This window comes from Muscardinus avellanarius (genome assembly GCF_963383645.1).
Source record: "Muscardinus avellanarius genome assembly, chromosome: 15".
NCBI classification, from domain to species: domain Eukaryota; kingdom Metazoa; phylum Chordata; class Mammalia; order Rodentia; family Gliridae; genus Muscardinus; species Muscardinus avellanarius.
Window position 1 is genome coordinate 70,161,991 of NC_137801.1, and position 14,213 is coordinate 70,176,203.

At 41.9% G+C, this 14,213-nt stretch overlaps 2 protein-coding genes across 3 annotated transcripts in view; one reads left to right on the forward strand and one right to left on the reverse strand.

Annotated features, from left to right (window-relative positions):
* Positions 1-336: 336 nt before the first annotated feature.
* On the forward strand, positions 337-7,087 carry MRPL19 (mitochondrial ribosomal protein L19; the record flags this gene model as incomplete). The annotated part of the gene is made up of 6 exons (XM_080711414.1): positions 337-439; positions 542-656; positions 2,696-2,818; positions 3,235-3,365; positions 6,569-6,750; positions 6,866-7,087. 6 exons carry the CDS (start codon positions 337-339, stop codon positions 7,085-7,087), a joined length of 876 nt encoding a protein of 291 aa, XP_080567540.1.
* A 5,068-nt stretch (positions 7,088-12,155) lies between these two features.
* GCFC2 (GC-rich sequence DNA-binding factor 2) overlaps positions 12,156-14,213 on the reverse strand; it is a gene marked incomplete at both ends in the record, with an annotated part of 34,165 nt that continues 32,107 nt past the window's right edge. For both annotated transcript variants that reach the window (XM_080711508.1, XM_080711507.1), the window contains 2 exons: positions 12,156-12,273; positions 12,796-12,920. In XM_080711508.1, the coding sequence (XP_080567634.1) occupies positions 12,156-12,273; positions 12,796-12,920 (243 nt within the window). The remainder of the gene's footprint in view (positions 12,274-12,795; positions 12,921-14,213) is intronic.

The following is a 14,213-nucleotide window of genomic DNA, read 5'->3' on the forward strand; positions in this document are numbered from 1 at the left end:
AGGTGTGTTGCACCATGCTTTGCTCCTATATTGGGGGTTTTACAGCTGGGAAAAATGTTGCCTGAGAAAGTGAAGATAAGAGTTGATTTAGAGGGGAAGGAGAAAACTTTTAGGGCTAGAAGAACATCCGAGCTAGAAGAACACCCTTCTTCCCCTGGGGAGAGGTGTAATTTGGTACTTTAATGAGGAACTAGGGAAATTATAATACTCTTTCCTAAGCTGTCCAGAAAAGGACGATTGGAGTGTCTGGCCTGTTTTGTCCCATTGCAGCCACCGTCCGCCCGCAGGTGACCGCACAGATTTCTGGGAGTTGTAGTCCCAACCCCAGGAGCCGGCATGGCGGCCTGCATTGCCGGGGGCTGCGGGGGCGCGATGGGGCTGGCGCGCGGCTTCGGGGCCTCCAGGGCCCTTCTCCCCGCGCCGGCCTCGGTGGCCTGCGGTAAGTGTCGCGTGCCGGGCGCGGTGAGGGCGGCCGGGCGGGCGGTCTCCGCGGGGCCGCGGGTTTGCGGGGAGTGCTGACCTCGGTTGTCCGCTCGTGCAGGGGTCCGCGTGCCCGGCCGGCAGCGCAGCACTGGGCCCGACCAGCCCGGAGCCTTCCGGCCGCCGCCGAAGCCGGTCATCGTGGACAAGCGCCGCCCGGCGGACACGGGCCGCAGGTGAGCCCGGGTCCGCTCCGGGAGGCCGGGGCTTAGAGGAGGCCAGAAGCGGGGAGTCTGAGGATTGGTGGAGGCCGAGCTCCGCCATTCCTTAGCCCGCGCTATAGCGCGCTCTCAGCTCAGCTTTGCCCTCTTCGCCTCCCCAAGCCAGTACGGAAGTTCTTTGTAATTTATAAAGTCACAATTACAAGTAGAAGTCCCCTAGGTTTGAAGCTCAGCCCTCCGTGGTATTTGGCCCATACTGGAGTTTTCCCCTTGAGGCTCATCTTGTTTAACCTGCTTAGACCCAGGAGTTGACGTTTTCTCCCCAAGCCCCTGAAACCTGGGTAGAGATCTATGGGCCCAAACTCACTGTGTTTAAGAGGGAATTCCTGGCAGATGCGGAATGATAGTAAAGCTCTGCACGAGTTTATGTGTGAAGTTTGCTCTTTTGAACACCTGATTCACCTGATGAATTGTAACCTTGGAGGTGCACGTACGTTTAAATAAATAAGATTTATAGAAAGAGTTACTGTAAGATTGTGTAAAAGTCAGTTTTAGGAGGAAAAACTTGGTACGATCATAGGCATTCTAAAAGAGCTGTAGGTTGCTGATTAGATTGTTTCTGGGGATTAAACATTTCTAGTATTCTGTGGTTCTAAATCGAAATAAACAGGGATCTAGGGAACCCAGAGATTCAGGAAAAAAAAATAAAGATTTTCTGTAACTGCTTTTTAAAATATTTTTTGGCAAGGTGTGGTGGCTCACGTTTGTATTCCCAGCATTTGGGAGGCTGAGACAGGAGCATAGTGCAGGTTCGAAGCCAGCCTCAGCTACTTAGTGAGGCCCTTTGCAACTCAGTGAGACCCTGTTTTTTTTTTTTTTTTTTTTTTTTTTTAAATAGGGCTGAGAGTGTCACTCAGAGGGAAAATGCTCCTGTGTTCAATCCCCAGTACCCCCCCCACAAATAAATAAATAAATAATAAGTAAATAAAATATTGTTTGAAGGTGGAAAAGGAATCTCTTAAAGGCCAGCACTGAGTGAAATCCAGTTAAATGAGAATGTAAATTGTATTGCTGGAAAATATTTTGGCAGAACTTAGTCGATTTGAAATTTCTACCTAGATGCACAGGAACTTCAACTAGATTGATAATTTATTTCTCAAGATTGTGGTAGGGACATAAGTATTTATTCTAATGTCCTACTTTTTCTATATGTCATTTCATAACAAGTTTAAAATGAGTTAAAGAGAATAGGAGGCTTATTTTTAAAGTCAGTTGTTACTTGGTGATAGACATGTTGATATGTTTTCTAGCAGAATTTACTGAAACTTGTAGCTCAACGGGAAGTCAGAGATTACTGGCATAGGTTTTGGAGACGGACAGACATGCCTACAGTTCAATCTTGACAGATTTCTAACTCATATAATCATGGCTCGTTTATTTATCTTTTTTAGGCTTTAGTTTCTTTTATAAAAAAGGAAATGATACCAAACCCACCTAGTTGCCCTAAAGACCAATGTATTAGCTTGCCATCACTGTGACACAGTGCCTGAGAGTTCAAAGGAGGAAGGATTTATTTTGGTTCATGGATTCAGTCCACGGCCACTTGGCTCTGCCTCTATCGCTCTGTGCCCGTGGGGGCTCAGTGTATCATGGCCGGAACGCATAGGGGAAGAAACGAACTCATCTCATGGTGGCTTAGAAGCAAGAGAGAGAGGAAGGGGCGAGGTCCCAATATTCCCTTCAAGAGTCTGCCCCAGACCTGCCTTTGTTCCTCTGCGCCCCACCTGCCAGCCAAGCCATAAATGCTACTTAAGGTGTTTTATTATATATAGCTTTTAACAAAGTGCTAGGTGCGTTCCCAGGAACTGTGAGCTATTTTCATGAACATTAACACTTTTAGAAACCTCGGTTTTAGAAATAATGCTGACTTCTTGTTTAGAGAATAAAGGACTAACCAAGCCAAGGCCGTCTCCTCCCAAGTCTCTGTGAAGCATCAACTTTTCCTTCTAGTGGCCTAAGCTTGTTTTTATTTTTTTCATTTATATTTTTCATAGGTTCTTGAGTCCTGAATTCATTCCTCCAAGGGGAAGAACAAATCCTGTGAAATTTCAAATAGAAAGAAAAGATATGTTAGAAAGGAGAAGAGTACTGGACATTCCAGAGTTCTATGTTGGTCAGTAAGAGCTGGATGTTTTTATTCTTAGTAGTTGAGGGGTTGCTTTTCTTTTCATAAAGAATGATTACTCAGGGCTTTGCTCTTATGAGGTACTTATTCCTCATATTGCATTAAAATGTTTAGGAAGGTAAATTACCTAAAAGCGTTACTTATTTCTGTATTTCATATAAAAGTTCACTTGTAGCTAGGTGTGTTGGTATATGCCTTGTAATCTCAGCACTTGAGGGCTGAGACAGGAGGATCATAGATTCGAGGCCAGACTTAGCAATTTAGGAAGATCCAGCAACTTAACGAAACCCCGTTCCAAAACAAGAAATAAAAAGGGAGGGGGTGTAGTTTGGAGGCAGAATGCCCTGGTTCAGTCCCGGTATCAAAAGGAAGAATACCCGCCTCGCTTCTCTTTGAGTCTGTAGGAAGCATCCTGCGCGTCACCACAGCTGACCTGTATGCCCCGGGAAAAAGCAAGCAGTTCCTGGGGATTTGCATCAAGAGGTCAGGAAATGGACTCGGAGCTACTTTTATCCTTAGGAATATTATTGAAGGACAAGGTAAGTCTCATTTTCCCGTTTTGTATAGAAAATGCTCTCTCAGGATTCTTTTTTCGTTTTGTTTTCTGCTTCTTGGAACAGCACATGTGAAATTTAGAAGAGAATGGGCGGCAGGGGAAGACGGGACTTACACTGCTCTGAGAGCTGCGGTTACTGCCTACGTACAGTGGTGTCGGCCTTCTCTCAGGGGCTTCTTTCATTATAGGGACAACAGCCATTCGAGTGGACTTCACAACCATGGCAACTTCGGGGAGGAGACCAGGGCCGCCAAAGCAGCACAGGCACTCTCCCTTAGAGCAGACATCCTCGGGAGCCGCGAGGCAAACGGCATCCTGAGCGCCCTGCTGCTTTTAAAAGGAATGCCCCCATTTGGCTTTATCTTACGATGGGAAACAGTCATCATAGCTGTTTTCTAAGACTCGATGGCAAACTATGTTTGCATACTGTGTCCTCTTGGGAGAAGGTAGAGAAATAAGAGGTAAAATTCTAGAAAGATTATGAATCCAGATGGCAGGAAAAGTTTTCTAACTTAAAAGTGTGTGCGTCACGATTCCCAATGGTGAAGTATTATTTCACACAAATTTTGATGATTCCGGAGCAGTTGCTGTCTTGCTCGTCCTATAATGACTGGGAGAAGAGCTATGCAGAGAGTAATTCAGCAGGCCCTGATCGCGGAAGCTGGCGGGTGTGTACTTGAAGCCGGGTAGTAGAAACAAAGGAGTGTGGGTGTGAGTTGATGGGCCTGGGTTTGATTTCTTTCTTTTTGAAAACTCAAGTGTTTCGTTTCTGCCTCGCAGGGCTCTAGTCTGCAGCTGTGAGATCCTGTGCATGCCGCAGTGGGCTCTAGCTCCCTCCTGCCCGTCCCTGTAATTTGTTTGACCCCGCCTTCCCCATCAGTAGCCCCGCTGTAGTTTTTCCTTGGAGTGGCTTTAGGTCCCATCTCATGATGATCCCACGCTGATCCCTCCAGGACGGCCCTTTTCAGAGTCAGCTGCTCACGCGCGGAGCCCATCCCCGCCTCCACTGGCGTCCTGTGTGCGCAGTCAGTCACCCTGAGAGCTCTTTACTGTGCTTCACAGGGTGTTCCTCTTAGTCTTCTCTGTTTCCATATGTGATACTACTGCCCACCGGTTTACAGAAAACAAAAACCTAGGAGCTTCTCTTTCACATATTCAGTCAGTTTTCTTGGCTCAGATTAGCCTGTTTCTCTCCCTCCATCGCCACCGCTCATCCTGCCGCCAGCACCTGTTGCCTGCACGTGTGCAGTCCAGTGTGCATCCTGGTATCTTAACCTGTTTGTGCTGCCATGACAAAGCCTGGACTGTGATTTTTTTTTTTTTTTTTTTTGGTGGTACTGGGGTTCCTGGAAGCCCTTCTACTTCTGGGCTACACTCCCAGACCTATTTTGTATTTTTGAAACAGGGTCTCTTAAGCCAGCACGGCTGGCTTCGAACCTGCGCGATCCTCCCGTCGCCGCCTCCTAAGCACGGGGATTACAAGCCTGTGCCAGCACGCCCGGCTTTGGATTGTGATTTGTGAACAGAAACTTATTCCTCCCTTGTGAAGGCGAGGAAGGCCAGGATCAGAGCGCTGGCAGGTTCTGGGTTGCTAAGGACCCTGTTCCCTGGTTTCCAAGATGGCGCCGTGTTGACACGTCTTCTGGCAGGGGCCGATGTTCAGCCCTCACCTGCTGAGGTTGAAGGGCAGAAAGTTGTGAGGCTAGTTCATCAGGCCCCACTTGATAGCACCACAGTTGAGATTTTCAAAATGAAGTGTAAATTTTCACGAACTTTGGGTTTTCATTGTGAATTCAAACTGCAGTGCCTTGCTCACCAAGTTCCTCTCTCCAGTCAGATGGGCCCTGCCTTGATTTTTCCAATATGGCAAGACTTCTACCACTCCGGGGCCTTTCTGTTTTCTGCTTGGAGCGTTCTTGGTCCTTTGTGGTGTCAGTTCTCACGTCACCTTCTTGGAGAGGCTTCATAGAGCCGTTTGTAAAGCTGTCCCTTCAGTCAGAGTCCTTACCCCTCAGAGGCCGTCACCCTTTCTTGTCTTTACTAGAAATTACCTTGTTGGCTTGCTTTTTGTTGTTGTTCATTATCTGGAACTCTATGAAAGCACAAGGGATCTTACCTGTTTGCTTGCTATGGGCATAGCTTATACATCAGTGCTTGGAACAGGATAAGTACAGTAAATATTGGGTTGAATTCTGGTGTTAAAGCACTAGAATCTAATGTTGATCATATTTAGGAGTATTTGTATTTCTGTTGGGATTGTTTCAGAACACGCTCTTGCCATTAAGTATTTGGTAATACAGATGGTGTATATTACATTACACCTAGCATCCTGACATACTCAACTCTCTTACTAGCTTGCTTCATGTGGGGGCCCAGTGTGTTAAAAAAAAAAAAAAGGCCATTCTTTTTTTTTTTTTTTTGGTACTGGGGATTGAACCCCAAGGCCAGCCCTTTTTATTTTTAATTTTGAAACAGAGTTTTGATAAGTTTCAAAGGGTAGCCTCAAATACGAGATCCACTTGTCTTAGCCTCCCAAGTATTGGGATTTATAGATGTGTGCTACCCTGCCCAGGAAAAACAAAAGTATCTTAGGAGGGGCATCTAAACCAAAGTTAAAACATTAAATAAAAAATTATATACTCAGGGGCAGTCTATCTCAGAGATACACCCCCAGTCCTATTTTTATTCTTTATTTTGAGACAGGGTCTCACTAAGTTGCAGACACACTAAGTAGCTGAGACTGGCTGTGAACCACAATCCTTCTCTCTCAGTCTCCCAAATGCTGGGATTACAAGCGTGCGCTACCACGCCCGGCTCCTGTCATTCTTAATTTGGATGGTTCATTTTTAGTCAAGTAATTGGAAAATAAAGAAGAACACGAGAGGTGCATTTACTCAGGCTTCAAGTTAATGCATATTACCAGAATTATAGAGATATGAAACAGCATGTTTAATAGAAGATACTTTTTATAAATCAGGCTTTCTTATTTTCTTTTTTCTTAACTTTTTATTAATTTAAATGGATTTTAGTTTGTTTTTAGTCATCTTTAACATTTACAAATTTATGCAAAATTTGTAAAATTTTTACATGTAAAACCTTGTGCTGGCTTCTTTATGAAACAGCTTTTACTGTAGTGTAAAGCACTGGCAGGAATCTGGACTTACAGTCTATGTGTTTTCTTCTTAGGTGTTGAGATTTGCTTTGAGCTGTACAATCCGCTAATCCATGAGATCCAAGTGGTCAAATTAGAGAAACGGCTGGATGATACCTTGCTGTACTTAAGAGATGCCCTTCCGGAATACAGCACTTTTGATATGAATATGAAGCCAGTGACACCAGAGTCCAGCCTGGAAGTCCCTGTTAATAAGGTATGAGTGTATATTTGGAACTTGAGTACATGTGTAGAATGAAGAATCATCTAAATGAAAAAATTTTTGCTTATGTCTTACGAACTTAATTTTTCTTTTTTAAATGTTTCCTTAGCTAAAGGTAAAAATGAAGCCTAAGCCCTGGTCCAAACGCTGGGAACGTCCATATTTTAATATTAAAGGAATCAGATTTGATCTTTGTTTAACCGAAGAACAAATGAAAGAAGCTCAGAAGTGGAGTCAGCCATGGGTGGAGTTTGATATGATGCGGGAATATGATACTTCGAAAATCCAAGCTGCAATATGGGAAGAAATTGAAGCATCGAAAAAGGCCTGATGCAGGGAAGGCATCTGGCTACTTACAGAGGATATATTGGCTCTCAGGATTTATTTTGAAACCGATGTAATTTCATTTATAAGAAATAGTCATTAAATGAACTAAGCACTCATTAGCACACGAGTTTATTACTCTAAAAAGAGAAATATGTTTCCCAAATGGCCCAAGAGTCATTTTCTTATTGGAGACAAAGCAAAGTTGGAGATGAGAGAATTACCAGAAAGTTCTTCAGTGATCCCGGAATCCAAGCAAGGGGAGTGGCTAGGATTATTTTCTATAAACCATGAAATAAATCATTGATACAAAGCAAGGTATGATTTTTTTGTTTGTTTGTGGTATTGTGGATGGAACATAGGGGCATTCTACCTCTGAGCTGCACCCCAGCCCTATTTTTTTTTTTAATTCTTTATTTTGAAACAAGGTGTCAGTAAGTTGCAGAAGGCCTCACTAAGTAGCTGAGGCCTTTGCAGACTCAGATCCTCCTGTCTAGGTTGCACCACCAGGCCTGGCAAGGTATGATTTAAAGAATAATAAAATGAACTTTCATAAGAAATAGAACATTTATTAATACTTAAGGTTAAGAAATAGAACACTTACCAAGATCTAAGAAGTCTTGTTTGCTATCATTTCTCTACCCAGACGTTGACACCATCCTGTGTTATTCCCTCACAATTTTCCTAACTTACTGTTTATGTATAGATTCCTAACCAATATAGATTTTTTTGTTTGTTTTTGTGGTACCGGGGACTGAACCAAGGGGCATTCTACCTCTGAGCTACACCCCCAGCCCTATTTCTAATTCTTTATTTTGAAACAAGGTCTCACTAAGTAGCTGAAGCTGGCTACGAACCTGTAATCCTTCTGTCTTAGCCTCTCAAGTACTGGGATTTTAAGTTTGCACCACCATGCCCAGCTAGTTAGTTTTGAAAAACTTGTTAGTAAGTATGAAAGATAGTATTGCCATTACTAAGGTATTAAAGAAAACATGTCAGTCTTTGGGTCACAGTCTGGCTTTGATTTCCTTAAGAACTTAGGAACATTTTCAGATTTTCAGGGCATGATGAATTAAACTCCAGCTATTAGGAATAGGTCAAAATAGGATACTTCAGGGTCACATGATGAGTCCTTGGTAATCTGTGCAGCTGAACATGGGTTGGAAAGCCTTGATGTCACATGTAAACATCCTTTATATGTAAAAGTATGTAAAAGTACAGTACTAGCACGGATCTCTAAGGCACCCGCCTTTCTATTGAAACGTGCTCAGATTTGCCCTCGAGTGCCTGTCTTGTGGATTCCTTTCTGTGTTGGGCTATTTCCTAAATTCTTTATTTTTCATCTTACAGGCTACTAACTCATTTGGGTGGAACACATTCCTTCGTAGCTTCCTGAAATAGCATGCGTGAAAGTAAAAGTTTCGAGACTTTGCATGTCTTCTTACTGATATTTCATAGAATTTTAGATGGGAAGTAATTTTCCTTCAGAATTTAAAGATATTGATCCATTGTCCTTGTATTTCAGTGCAATGTTGAGAATCCAAAGCCGTTTTTTTCTGCTTCTTGTGAATGACTTGAAAACTCAGAATTTCTCAGTCATAAGTACTGAAGATTGAGCGATGTGCCTTGGTGTGGGTCTTTTAATCCACTGTTTGGGGCTTTTGGTGAGCCTTTTCATTGTAGTAACTTATCAGTCTGAAAACATAAGATTTGCTAATGATTTCTTCTTCTTTGCTGCTTCTTGAGCTAGGATTTGGATTTTACTATTAATTAATTTATTTATGGCAGTACTGGGGAAGAACCCAGGGGCATTCTACCTCTGAGCTATGCCCCAGCTCCATTTCTTATTCTTTATTTTGAAACAGTCTCCCTGAGTTGCAAAGGGCTTCACTATGTAGCTGAGGCTGCCCGTGAACCCGGATCCTCCCATCTCAGCCTCCCAGGTACTGGGATTACAAGTGTGCACTACCACACCCGGCTATGACTTGGATTTTAGGTACCCAGTGCTGGATAGCTACTTTCTTCTATCAGTGTATTTTAGTTCTTTAGCTCAATCTTCCAACTCTTTTTGCTATTACACTTTGAAGTCTCATGACCCTTTTTGACCAGTGAAAGTTTCTTTTATATAGTATTGTTTTCTTATATGCATTTACTCTGCTACCGAGTATTAGTATTACATTTTTTCTCTTAAAATGTATTTCTTTGGCATGTTTATTTCAGTTTTATTTTTTCAGTTTGTATTTGTTTTAGGTCTTTCTAAGATATATTAGTGATTACTTAACTTATGGTTGAACGGGTGGGGGGGGCTAGCTTAGAAAGCCTGGGACTTCTAGGAGAGTTGTCTGTAGGGTTATCTGGTTGGGCTTCTTTGGGAGTCTCCTCTTCCATGTGGATAACTTGGTTGGAGCAGGTTCTCTAGAGAAAAGGTTTCTAATCTTGGAGGGAGTGGCTGCCTGCCAGACAGCCGACATTGAGCTGCTTTCTTGATCTGTCACTAGTGGTTGTTACACAGCCAGCTAATTACTTTCAACAAACAATAGACCATCATTTCTTGTGCAGATGATTTGCTGAGGCTCCCTCTCAAAATTCAATTTTACTTTTGTGCTGGCAATTGGAGCCAGGACCTTGAGCATTCTAAGATACGCTCTACCACTGAGCATTGCTCCTAGGCCCTCAAAGCAAAATTTTAACAGGTGCCTATTCTGATATTTTTCTTCTCTTTAACTTATCAGAAGATAGCCATTAAAAACTTGTTCTAGCCGGGCGTGGTGGTGCACACTTGTAATCCCAGCATTCTGGAGGCTGAGACCAGAGGATCGCGGTTCGATGACAGCCTCAGCTACTTAGTGAGGCCCTCTGCAACTCAGTGAGACCCGGTTTCAAAATAAAGAATAAAAAATAGGGCAGGGGGTGTAGCTCGGAGGTCAAATGCCCCTGGGTTCCATCCCCAGACCCACAAAAAAAAACCAAAAAAAAAAACCCAACTTGTTTTTTTTTTTTTTTTTTGCGGTACTGGGGATGGAACCCAGGGGCATTCTACTTCTGAGTGACACTCAGCCCTATTTGTTATTATTTTGAAACAGGGTCTCATCGAGTTGCAAAGGGCCTACATAGCGAAGGCTGTCTACCAACCGCAATCCTCCTGTCCCAGCCTCCCAAATGCTGGGATTACAAGCGTGCGCCACCACGCTCTGCTAAAAAACGTGTTCTTTTTTTACCTTGATAAAAATACTTCAACTTTCTTGGTAGAATGGCAGATCAACGATACATTTCGAGGCATAAAACATAAATGCATGATCAGTTCACGAGGACACATGCTCAGATACACCCAACTGGTTCTGCTTTTCACTAGAAGTCTACCTTTAAGATTCTTATGCATCTTCCACCAGAAATAAAGCTGGTCTTAATATACCAAATGCACATGGTGGTGCTGCCACACCAAGGAGACGATGAGACGGGCAAGCCAGATGTCACCAAGCTTCCTCCTGTTTAAAGTTGTCTTTTTCTTGGTTCAGCGTTTGCTTGCTTGCTGTTTTAGTTCTGACAAAAGGTTGACTGACTGTCCCTGCTTGTTTCTCAATGTTTCTGTGGGAGGAAAAGCTTGTGGATTTGCCTGTTCTACCATGTTGCTCATGTGTGTGCTTTAAATTACCTTTCAGTGTAAAAGAAGTGACTCCCTGAATCTTTGGTATAATTCGTAGAATTCCAAAAGGTAGAAAAAAGGATACACAGTCATAGTTTAGCATTCTGACCTTATAAGGTGTAAATGCTATGGAAGCAAATGTTTTATTTAGGGAATAATAACAAAAAAAGTCTACGTTTCTACTTTTTTTTTTTTTTTTTTGCGGTATCTGAGGTTGAACTCAGGGGCATTGTACCTCCAAGCTACACCCCAATCCCTATTTTTTTAATTTTTATTTTTTGCAGGTCTGGGGATGGAACTCAGGGGTATTTGACCTCCAAACTACACCCTCTGCCCTGTTTTGCATTATTTTGAAACAGGGTCTTACTAAGTTGCGGAGGGCCTCACTAAGTAGCCAGCCTCAGCTACTGCGATCTTCCTATCTCCGCCTCCTGAATGCTGGGATTACAATCGTGTGCCACCATGCCCAGCTGTCTTTTTATTTTTGAAACAGGATCTCACGGAGTTGTGAAGGGCCTTGCTAATTATCTGAGGCTGTTTGAGAACTGTGATTCTAAAGAACACTTTTGATCCACTGCTGAATCTCTGGGTACAGAGGGCTGAGTGTATTCATGCTCTCAATTTTTAAAGACGGGCTATTCTGAGCTCCATTCCATGCGCTGGCCACTGTGCGAGGCATTTCAGTGTCTCAATGTCCACAACAACCTCGTTACAGATGTGATACCTCAGAGAAGTAAGCAACTTGTCCAAAGTTGCACAGGTTGTAGCTGTTAAAACGCAGAAGTGTCTAGAAAGTTTTCAGAATCAGAATCTGGAAGATGAAGATGGGTGTTGGTGTTTTAAAAGTCCTCACGTGACTAACATCCTGCTAGATTTGAGCGTCACTGCACAACATTCTGCCTGCAGACAGCAGAATGAAGTAAAACTCAAGGCCGGTCATTTGCTCCATGTTAGCAGATAACAAAAATGCCAAGGACTGTATCCAATCAAGGTATGTATTACTAAATTATTTGTTATAATTAAGATTTATTAACATTTGTAAACAGGTGTAATTAAAATATGTACAACTTCAAAACAGTTTTATGGTTCAGGATAGAAAACTTAATCAGTGTGCTCACCTAGGCCAAAACACCTACATCCAAGATACCTCCAAGCCCTATGTTTGGGTGGAAAAGCAACAGAAGAATCAGAGAAGCACTGAACTCATACTGCTCCTGTGCACGTGATTCCTTCAAACATGAGGAATCCAGGTGGGCAGCTTCCGTGATAGCAGAAGGTAGAGTGCAGAGGAATGGAGGAGGGGGCTCAGCTCTTTCACCAATCTACCCCCATTACAGGAACTGGAGAGGCACCAATGTTTTCTTTTCCAGGCAAAAGAACTGGATATATTGTTTTCATATAAAAATATTTAATATTTTCTTATAAAGTTTATTCAAACTTCTTTAATTACTGATTTAAGATGGTCTAGGTGATATTCTTCTATGAGGGATTCTGCTTGGTTCAGAGCTTTTATTTTCGCCAGGGTAAGAATTATTTCTTTGACTTCATTTCTGAAAAAGAAAAAAAATGCCATGTTATCAAAGCTGAGGGTGTGGCTGGGTGATCAAGACCACAGGTGTAAAGAGCTTAGCAGCTTGAGGCCTGAGTTCAATTGCAATGACAACAGTAACCATGACACTACGAACACTAAAAACACATGATGTGTTTATGCTTTTTTTGATGCTGGGATTGAATCCAGGGTCTCCTGCATGCTACCCCTGAGCCAGCTCACATTTAAAATTCTTAAGAGATCTTTCGATTTAAGGTTTTAATTTTAAATTCCCCTCTGTGCTCTTTGGAAGTGCTTAGTTTGGAAGAACTTTTACATTGACAAAAATGAATATGAAGTGTAATATAAAATAGTTAACTGTTCCAAAGATAAACCATAAAAACATACAAATTCTTCACTATTACCAAGCCTCAACAAAATTTTAAAAGTATAGTAAAAGTAAACCTCTTCCTTTCTAAAAACTGCTGAGAGAATACAAAATTCTTATACTTTTTTTATGGAAATAAAAAAGAAAATGTATTACCTGAATTCACCTGTAGATAATTTATGAGCAGACTGCAATAAAAACTGGATGAAGTTTTCTAGCTGGGGAATAGATGTCCTCAGAGCAGAATTTCCAAACCATTTTTCTGGTAAACACGCTGCTACCTGTTAATCAAAACACATGGCTGGCTTACAATAATGACAGTTATCTAAGAATCCTTGCTAACATAATCTCATAGTGATTATGCAAGTTGAGTATCATTCATTTTGTAGTTGATGGTTTAATAAAATTCTGATGTTTTTCTTCCTTGTTAAAGATGATGTAACATTTAAAAATAAATTTTTTATTACTAAGAGCTTAAAATAGATTACTCTTTATATTTTGCGTAGTAATATACACTAATTATATACTATAATATTGTTATTATATTAGTAGTTATATTACTTATAATTCTTTCTATATTCTTGTATTCTGAGCCATACCATCTGTACAAAACATACTTTACAACAGGTATAAACTCCTAGACACAAAATTACTTTCCGTCAAGAAAATAGAATATTTACAATCAGTATTTCACCTAGCATAATCTACATAAACAAGACATAGTTGAGAAAATCAAGTGGGTGACTAAGGTAACACAGAAGCAAAGGAAAAATATAATTCATAATTTTAATTTTTTAACTCTAAATACACAAACATATTTTTGAATCTGGGAATTGAACTCAAGGGAGTTCTACCTGGGAGTTACACTGCAGCAATTTTTAATTTTTATTTTGAAACAGGGTCTTGTAAAGTTGCTGAGACTTGCCTCAAACTTGTGATACTCCTGTCTCAGTGTCCCAAGTACTTGGTTACAGGTATCTGTGCCACCATGCTGGCCAAGTTTAAAACACTGCTTTAAATGTCTATATTAGCCATGCATGGTGGCACACACTTGTAATCCCCGCTCTTGGGAGTTAGAGACAGGAGGATCGTGCTGGATCAAAGCCAGCCTTGCTGGCTTAAGAGACCTTGTTTCCAAATAAAAATATAAAAAATAGGTGTCTGAGAGTGTAGCCTGGAGGTAGAAGGGTTTCCAGGAACCCTAGTACCACCAAAAAAAAAAAAAAAAAAAAAAGTCTATATGAAGCTAGGCATGGTGGAGGGCAAACATATATAATCCCAGGACCTAGGAGGCTGAGATGGAGGGATCGCAGGTTCAAAAACAGCCTCAGCAAGTTGTGAGATTCTCATCAACCTAGCAAGACCCTGTTTCAAAATAAAAATAAAGTAGAGCCGGGTGTGGTGGCACACACTTGTAATCCCAGTATTCGGGAGGCTGAGACAAGGAGGATCGCGGTTCAAAGATAGCCTCAGCTACTACTTAGGCCCTTTGCAACTCAATGAGTCCCTTTTTCAAAATAAAGAATAAAAAATAGGGCTGGGGGTGTAGCTCGGAGGTAGACTGCCCCTGGGTT